This window comes from Hipposideros armiger, unplaced genomic scaffold (genome assembly GCF_001890085.2).
Source record: "Hipposideros armiger isolate ML-2016 unplaced genomic scaffold, ASM189008v1 scaffold_1453, whole genome shotgun sequence".
NCBI lineage: Eukaryota > Metazoa > Chordata > Mammalia > Chiroptera > Hipposideridae > Hipposideros > Hipposideros armiger.
The window spans coordinates 227,980-237,126 of NW_017732803.1; the positions used below are offsets into that span (position 1 = coordinate 227,980).

Consider the following 9,147-nt stretch of genomic DNA (forward strand, 5'->3'; position numbering starts at 1 on the left):
ATGAAGGGGTAGTGCAGTGGACATCTTTAGGGAATAGTTCTGTATCTTTACTGAGGTGGTGGTTAGTTATCTACACATGTGATAAAATTACATACAACAAATACTTTATACATGTCAATTAGCTTTTATATTGTACTATATTTACATGAGGTGTAACTAATGGTAGTAACTGGTGGAAGTTACTGGAACCTGTCAGTACTATCTTTGCAACTTCCTATAAATCTATTATTTCAATAGTAATTATCCAAATTAAACTTTTGTTTTTAAAAAAAGAAGTTTTGATAAAGTTATTTACTTTTTCAGCAAACATTATGAGTACACCCTAGTGTCAGGTTGTCTGCCAGGTACAGAGAAAGATAACTCATATTTTCAAAGAGCTTCCCATGTAGTGTTAGAAAGATAACTCAGACAAAGTAACACAGGTAGGTAATATAATTCTGCAGTCTGAACAATGAATTCCGCTCACAAAAACCAGTACCTGCATCAAGCTGCTGCTCCCCGTTCATTTCCACAGCACATGGACTATCTCCTCCCCACACAAAGGATAGGCCTTACAGTTCTGCTATGATCTGAAGATTACTTGCAGGTCTCAAGCATCTGTCAGTGGGCATCCAAGGGTCCAGATGAAAGTGCTGAAAAATCAAAAGGAACACATAAATAGCCTAAAGCCCAAGGATGTTTTCTCATTCATAAGCCATGGCACTCCAGTGTGCTGAGAGAGCATATAAAACAAAAACACAATAGCAGAATAGATGGGATTAGGGAAAAAACTGACACCTTTTCTAATTTTGAGGACTGGGCTGTGTGTGTGGGGGGGAGGCGGGTGGAGAGAGGGAGAGAGGGATGGATATCAAGATTTTGATATCTAAAAATCACAACAAATCAACATGTATATGAATCACTATCTTTTAAACTTTGATTACAGTACTTAGCACCATGATTCCTAGCCACAAAAACTCTAATTCCTAATGAATTCCTGGGGGTGGGGGCAGGGGGTAATTACCTTTCAGTGCTCTGTCTTACCCAATGAATAAGATTCAGGATATAGTATATTACTTTGTCTAGCATTCCATTTGATTTATCTAAAATATTATGCAGAACCAAAAACAGCACCAACTATATTAGTCTACAATTATGCTTATAAAGAGAACTCCTCCAAAATAAGCTCTGAACTCATTTATTCCTTTTTTTAAAACAGCTTTATTGGGATATAATTCATATAGTAAAATTTACCATTTTAAGTGTACAATTCAATATTTTTAGTAAATTTTCAGAGTTGTGTAACCATCACTATAATCCCATTTTAGAATATTTCCATTACTCTGAAAAGAAACTTCATTCCCACTTGTAGTTGCTCCCCATTCTATTCCTAGCCTCAGGCAACCACTAATCTGCTTTCTTTCTGTAGAGATTTTGCCTTTGCTGGACATTTCACATAAATGGAATCATACAATATGTGGGTTGTTGGGTTTTTTTGGTTTTTTTTTTAGCTGAGCTTTCCTGCCACCTGTTGGCAGCTCAGCAGCAGCTCAGCTTGGGCTGGGAATCAAACCGCTGTTGCTCAGAGCTCACCTCTTGAGCGAGTTCTTAACCAAGTGAGCCACCCAGCCAGCCCAGTATGTGACTTTTTGCTTCTGGCTTCTATCACTTAGTGATTTTTTTTTTTGAGGTTCACCCATGTTGCAGCATGGATGAATCTATTTACTCTTGCTTTACATATGTAAAAAAAAAATCTAAGATATTGTCTTTGTATGTTCCTAATAGATCATAAAAACTAAATGAAAGGGGGGAAAACGAGCTGTTACAGGAAGGCATGATGTAAACTAACTCTAACCACAAGGCAACAATACAGAAAATGCTGAGTGGAATAGGTGGTACTCAACAGCCACAGCTGTAGGGGGCAATACTCTACAGGATCAAGCAACTCTATACCTCTCAAAAAGATTTTGAGTGTGTATTAGAGCCCCCAGGAATCAATTTTCATAAGAGAACTTTAAGAAAAGCTTAGCTTAAATTTTAATATACCCCTTGAAGAGGTATAAGCTACCTATAGTACAACTGCTTCTGATGGGTAATAGGGATACCCAGGTTCTATTGGGTTGTCGGAAAAGTCATGACTTATTTTGTCTATGTTTTTCAAAGGTCATTTATTTACATAAAGGACAAAGATCAATCAATGATATATTGCCCTTTTTGTTCGATAACCTTTTGCCATCTTTCAGTGAGCTTCATAATTCCTCATTCATAGAAGGATGTCTTTATTTGCAAAAAACTGAATAAGGTGCTGATTTACAGCCTCATCTGAATTGAACGTTATACCACGCAAGAAGTTTTAAAGAGGGCAAAACAAGTGGAAGTCTGATGGCACAAGGTGAGGTGAGTATGGTGAGTGTGGCAACACATCCCATCCAAGCTCCAACCATTTTTGACGGGTGATCAAACTTGTGTGTGGTCTCACATTGTTGCAATGGAACACAACTCCTTTACAATTAACAAGCTCTGGACATTTCTGGATGATGGAGTCATTCAAACTGTCCAGTTGCCAACAGTACACATTCAAATTGATTGTTTGGTTCCTTGGTAGGAGCTCAAAAAACATGACACCTTTAAAATCCCACCACTGAGAGCATAATCTTCCTCTGATGAATGTATGCTTTTGATGTCGTTTGAGGGGAATCATCATGTCAGGACCAAGACTGTTTGCACACCACATTGCTGTAAACAACCCACTTCTCATCACCAGTTATCAGTCGCTTCAAAAAAGGATCGTTTTCCTCACGTTTAATGAGCATATTGCAGATGTTCATACACGCTGTCAAATGAACTTCTTTGAGTTCATGCAGAACCCAAATATCGCGCTTGCTTATGTATCCCAGCTTCTTCAGGTGGTCATGAACACTTGAATGATGGATGTTCAATGTTTCTGCAATCTCTCATGTCATGTAACGTGGGTCTGACTCGATCAATGCCTTCATTTTGTCAACATCAACCTCGGTGGGCCTCCCTGACCGAGGAGCATCGTTGAGATCAAAATCACCAGCATGGAATTTCATGAACCATCGTTGGCACTGACGTTCTTGTAGAGCATTGTCACCGTAAACTTCATGCAACTCTTCACAAGCTTGATGCATGTTCTTCCCTTTATGGAAGTAAAACAGTAAAATATGGCAAAAATGCCCAGCTTGGTCTTCCATCTTCAACTTGTAAAATCTCCAAAACTCAACCAAATCACTGAATTTTTTTTTTAGAATGAAGCTAGAACTGTCAGCTGTCAAATGACATAGCAATAACATAAATGCAAATGACTCTAGTACTTCCAAAAATGAACTAGTGCCATCTGTCGCAAACATGCGTCATGACTTTTCCAACAACCCAATAGTTACAGCTCTACTGATCACTATGCAATCTTATACAGGCCATATTATGTCAACTTTTTAATCTATAAAGTAAGTATAAGAACTTTTTCAGATTTTAAAATTCCATTTCATAATAAGCATAGAGAAAGTCTTAGTAACTATTAAAATGACTATCCTATTTGAGATAACTGCTAGTTATCCCAATCATATCATACAACGTAAGGCCTGAAACCCATACTTTCAGATAGAACAACTGAATAGAAACTTGGTAGTAAGATTTAAATCCCTTAAATATGCTCTCTTCTCTCAGTTTACTTTTCTACCACAAGCTCCAAACATTCAAACTTTACCATTCCACCTACCAATTAACTCACCACCCCCACCCCTACCCCCCTTATTTAGCAAACACCAGCTCATTACCACCCACTATTCTGTGGGATAAGGATAAAGTGAGACATGGTTCCTACTTGTTTTCAACAGGGGGCAGACTAATGAAGCCAAAAATTTTGAATACTTAGTAAAAGCTAACGGCAGACCTAACCTAAACTGAGAGGTCACTGAACAAAATGGTATGTAAGCAGAGACTCACGGGGAAATAGCAGTCAGGCAAAAGGGGGTGAAGGGAAAGAATACTCCAGGCCAGGGAACAGCACATACAAAGGCTCTAAGGTGAAAAGGACTGAGAGAAAGCCCTTGTGGCTGGAGCATAGGAGCCAACAGGGTAGGCAGCACACAACAGAAATGGACAGGGAGAGAAGGAATACGAGCAGCTAATATTACTCGGGATATACTATATGCTCATTACAGTCCTAAACACTTCAACATATTAAAACCCTTTCCATGCAACAGTAGAATAGTCGAATGAATAGTTCTATATTTTCTTGTGTTTTTCAAGAATGAATAACAATAGGAAATTTTTCTAAATAAAAATAATATTTATATACAAAGCAGCTCAAATTGTTATTAAATGCATAAAACAGTCAAAATATCAACTTTCTGTTTTTTGTAGATTTCTGACATTTTGAAAAGAAAACTTGAGAAATCAATTATTGTAGTGAAAGAGTTAACCCATTTAATACTCCCAACAACTCCACAAAGTGAGCATCACCCTGAGGAAACAGGCACAGAACAGGTACTTGACCTGGCAGGGTCCCACAGCTAGGCAAGAGCAGAACCAGGTTTCAAATCAAGCAAAATGTCCATATTCCATGTCCTCAAACACTATATATTATACTGCCTTTCAATAGGAAGCAATCAAAGGTGGTTTTTTTGTTTTGTTTTGTTTTTAAGCAAGGAAAGGAAAAGATCAAATGTTTTAAAAAAGAAACCATAAAGGAGTGACAACAAAGAGAACATACAAGTATAAAACTTCTCCATGGCAAAAGATGCCATAAATAAAATTCAAAGATAATGGAGTAAATATTAAAAGTTCTCATCACAAGAAAAAAATATTTTTGTAACTATGTATAGTGACAGATGTTAACTAGACTTATTGTAGTGATCATTTGGCAATGTATACAAATATCAAATCATTATGCTACACACTGAAAACTAATGTAATATGTCAATTATACTTCAATAAATAGAAAGACAAATGAGATGGGTGAAAATCGCAAAATATAAAATAATGGGTTAATTTCCATATATAAGCTCATATAATTCAGTAAGAAAAATTGGCAAAATATGTAATTAATCCACATTAAAAAGTCAGAGTTAATACTTATAAAAATGTGCTTGATCTCATTGCTAATAAGGAAAATAAAAAATTTAAAATACATACTATTTTTTCACCTTTCAGATTTGTGAAAAATTTTAAACTATCTGGTGGTGGAAAGGAAGGTGGATAAATGGGAGAACCTGGGAGTATAAATTCCTTTTTGGAGAGGAATTTAATAATAAATAATTTAACCTTTAAAGATTTAAAAGACACAAACTCTTGGAGCAGTTATTTTATTAAGAATCTTTCATATAGAACAAATGTGTGGAAGGCTTCATAACCAATAATGTTTGCCACAGTATTATCTGTAATAGTGAGAAAGCAGAAACAACCTATATGTCCACCCAATGGGAATGAGATAGCCATATACATTATGACACACCTAAACTAGGAAATATCCTACAATTATAAGAATTTAGGTAGGTCCATAGAAACACATGGGAATGTTGTCTATATTGCTGAATGAAAAAAGCAAGTAAATGGCTGGCCGAGTAGCGCGTTGGTTAAGAACTGGCTTGGGATGCCAGAGGACCCCGGTTCAGATCCCACATATGAAGCCAGTGATACTGCCCTCTGCAGTTAAAATAGTGAATGGCAGCTCGACCTGGGGCTGTGGGTTGCCGGCGACAGTGTAGGCCTCAGTCCCCCGCTGCAGTGGGCTGCCATAAGCTACGATGTGTCGCCGACAGCCGCCGTGAGCGGCCAGCAGCCACCGTGAGCTGCCGTCCAGAAGCTGGCGACTGATCTGCCTCGCCCGGGAAGAGTGCAATGATGGTGCCAGCTTGGGCCAGTGAAGTAGCATCCTCCACAACTAGACTGAAGAACAAAACAACAACAACTTGTCTGCTCCCCTTCCCCTGATTCCCCAGCGCTGTTTCCCTCCCCCAATTCCTCAATAAAAATCTTAAAAAAAAAAAGCAAGTAAAGAACATTATTCATATTAACTTTTTAAAATCCTGTGTCCATTGTTTACTTGGCTATGTGACTTTTAACAACTGACTTGACTTATTTGTGCTAATGGCATCATCTGTAAAAGGGGGATAACAGTACTGTGCCTACCTCACAGGGCTGCTATGAGGATAGGTGAGATGATCCATGAAAAGCATTTAGCACAGAGCTGGGTACATAGTAAATGCTGAGGAAATGTTAACTGTTATGCATTGTTGACAGATTTCAGTTCCTATGGCACTAACAGTGCCATCATCTCTGTATAAAGTCTTGATACTTCTTCATGGGTTTGATATAACAAAGCCAGTACTAAATAAATATCTGTAGGTTCACTAAGCTCTGAAGATGTCATCCCCTGCTAATATTCATAAACTCTTGGAGGACACCAGCACATTTTGTGCAGAGCAACATAATACAAAATAGTAGTAATAATAGTAATAACAAGTAATAGTGATAAATTAAGCTTGACAGCCAAAAAGACATGCATTGGAAGATATGTAAGTCTTATGTAGCTGAAAGCTAAAGCTGTGATATTTTTTCAATCTTATAACATCACTTAGATTTTAACCAATGAACAATCAATCAGCTCATCATCTTAATAGGATCATATGAAATGAACTGATAAAGCCTTTGGCAGTGGAACATCTGTTAGATCTCTCTCTTTATTGCTAGTCTGCTGTCCTTTTATGCAGTTAGGGGGGAAAAAACAGTAAAATATCCAGGAGCTTAGGATATGAACATTTAATTCACTTTTCATTTATTTCCTTTTATTTTATTTCGTATTCATATTAAATTGTTTTACGGTCTTTATCATTTGATTTTAATATAAATACCTCTTGTGGTGACCAGACTACATCAAGAATTATTTCTTTAAATAAGTTCTCATAAACTAACTGATCTGGACCTGCCTGGCTCATCTTATTTATAATAGTTTAGCAAACTAAATAGATGTCTACATATTTATAGGGGGTTCTAATAAAATATACTGAAGCCAGTATGAGCCATACTAAAATTTGAAACACGTCTAAGAAATATAAATAAAAATTTAAAAAGCAAAGCTAAGTGTACAAAACAAGTTTTGATGTCACACACACACACACACACACACACACGAAAATGAAACCCAGGCAGAATAAAACCAAACTGAATTCACTATTTCATTTTTAGTGATATATCAATGTAAAATAAAACAACGATGGAATACCTTTTAACAGATCTTTTAAAAGATCTATAAGCCATCTGAACAGCACACAGCAACATGATACCTTCCCCTCCCATCTTGTCTTTTCTTTACATGCAGTCCACAATCTAAGCCTATACTACTTGGCATCACGTTAATGTACTTTGTTTCCAAAGCTAAAATGAAACACTGAGTAAGGGTATTTATTAACATGGAAAAGTTAGAATAATGCAAGAGAGGTTTCTGTATGATGGATTCTCCGCCAAATGATTTAACATTTCTGACATAACTTGTAAAGCACTTAGGAAGGAGGACCGGAACTCAGTGTGGCTCTAAAGAAATACGTATCCAGTATGTGTATGGTGGTTGCAACAAAATACTTTAATTCAATAAATATTTACCTGGCGGTTAAAAGGAAAATTCTCACTGAAGTGTTTGAATTTGAACTCCTATACCTCTACTCAACGGATGAAGTCCAATAATAATTTCAAGTATGCTGTTAAATATGGTAAATGCAAACAATTCAGCAAATCAGATGCTCCATTTTTGGCAAAGTTAGCCCTGCCCTTGACAGTAAATACTAGTTGTAGAGTCACTATATTTTTTGTTCCTGAACAGGTGTAGATTTCTGTTGGCCATTCACTCTCTGCAAATCAATCATCACTCCCTGACCTTCTACACATCCTATCTGACAGGCTATCAAAATTAAATGTTGTGCTTCCATCTGTCAAATATCAATGTAACTTGATTATTAGGGGTAGAAAGCTATTGTTTCATTAAGTTGTTTGTTGCTATTGTTTTCAACCTACCACTACATGTCTAATTAGAGAGATAAAAAAATAAATTAAGTCTGATAAAGCCATTCTTAGCCACTAAGATTGACATCTCTTAGCCACTCATATCATCTAAATTAAATCTCACTCTTGACCCTAACTTAACATTTTCACGATTACGTAAACCCAACACAGGGCATATCTACCTCAGTTGAACAAATCAGTACTAATGAATTTATAAAACCAATAAAGTTTTAAGAATCATCCAGAACTCAAGAATACCCTAAATTTTTAAAAAGGTGCTCAACATCACTGATCATTAGAGAAAGACAAATCAAAACCACAATGAGACATCGCCTCACACCTGTTAGAATGGTTGTTATGAAAAAGACAAGAAATAACAAGTGTGCTAGAATGTGCATCTTGTGCACTGTTGGTGGAACTGCAAATAGGCGTAGCCACTGTGGAAAACAGTATGGAGGTTCCTCAAAAAATTGAAAATGGAACTACCATATAATCCATCAATTCCACTTCTAGGTATTCATCCAAAAGAAACAAAGTCACTAATTCAAAAAGATATCCATACCCCCATGTTCACTGCAGCATTATTTACAATAGCCAAGATATGGAAGCAACCTAAGTGTTCATCAATGGATGAATGGAAAAAGAAAATGTCACACACACACAAACACACAAAATACTCAATCATAAAAAAAAAAGAAAATCCTGCCATTTGTGACAACATGGATGGACCTTGAGGACATTATGCTAAGTGAAATAAGCCAAACAGGGAAAGACAAATGCCATATGATCCCACTTATATGTGGAATCTAAAAACAAAAACAAAACCAAAAACAACCCAAACTCACAGACACAGAGACAAGATTGATGGTTGCCAGAGGCGAGGGTGAGAGATGGGCAAAAGGGTGAAGGTGGTCAGAAGGTTCAAGTCCTGGAGATGTAATACACAGAATCGCGACTATAGTTAACAGTACTGTATTGCATACTTGAAAGTTGCTGGGAATAAATCTTAGAAGTTCTCATCACAAGAAAAAAATTTGTAACTGTGATGATGGATGTTAACTAAACTTATTGTAGTAAACATTTTGCAATACAAACATATATCAAATCATTATGTAATACACCTTGGGCTAATACGATGTTATATATCAA

The 9,147-nt window shown here is 36.6% G+C and overlaps 1 protein-coding gene across 1 annotated transcript in view; it reads right to left on the bottom strand.

The window, feature by feature from the left end:
- Positions 1-9,147, bottom strand: part of SFMBT1 (Scm like with four mbt domains 1) — a 122,983-nt gene that overhangs the window by 61,668 nt on the left and 52,168 nt on the right. The window contains exon 3 of the mRNA XM_019633953.1: positions 479-632. Coding sequence (XP_019489498.1) covers positions 479-506 — 28 coding nt within the window. The 5' untranslated portion in view covers positions 507-632. The remainder of the gene's footprint in view (positions 1-478; positions 633-9,147) is intronic.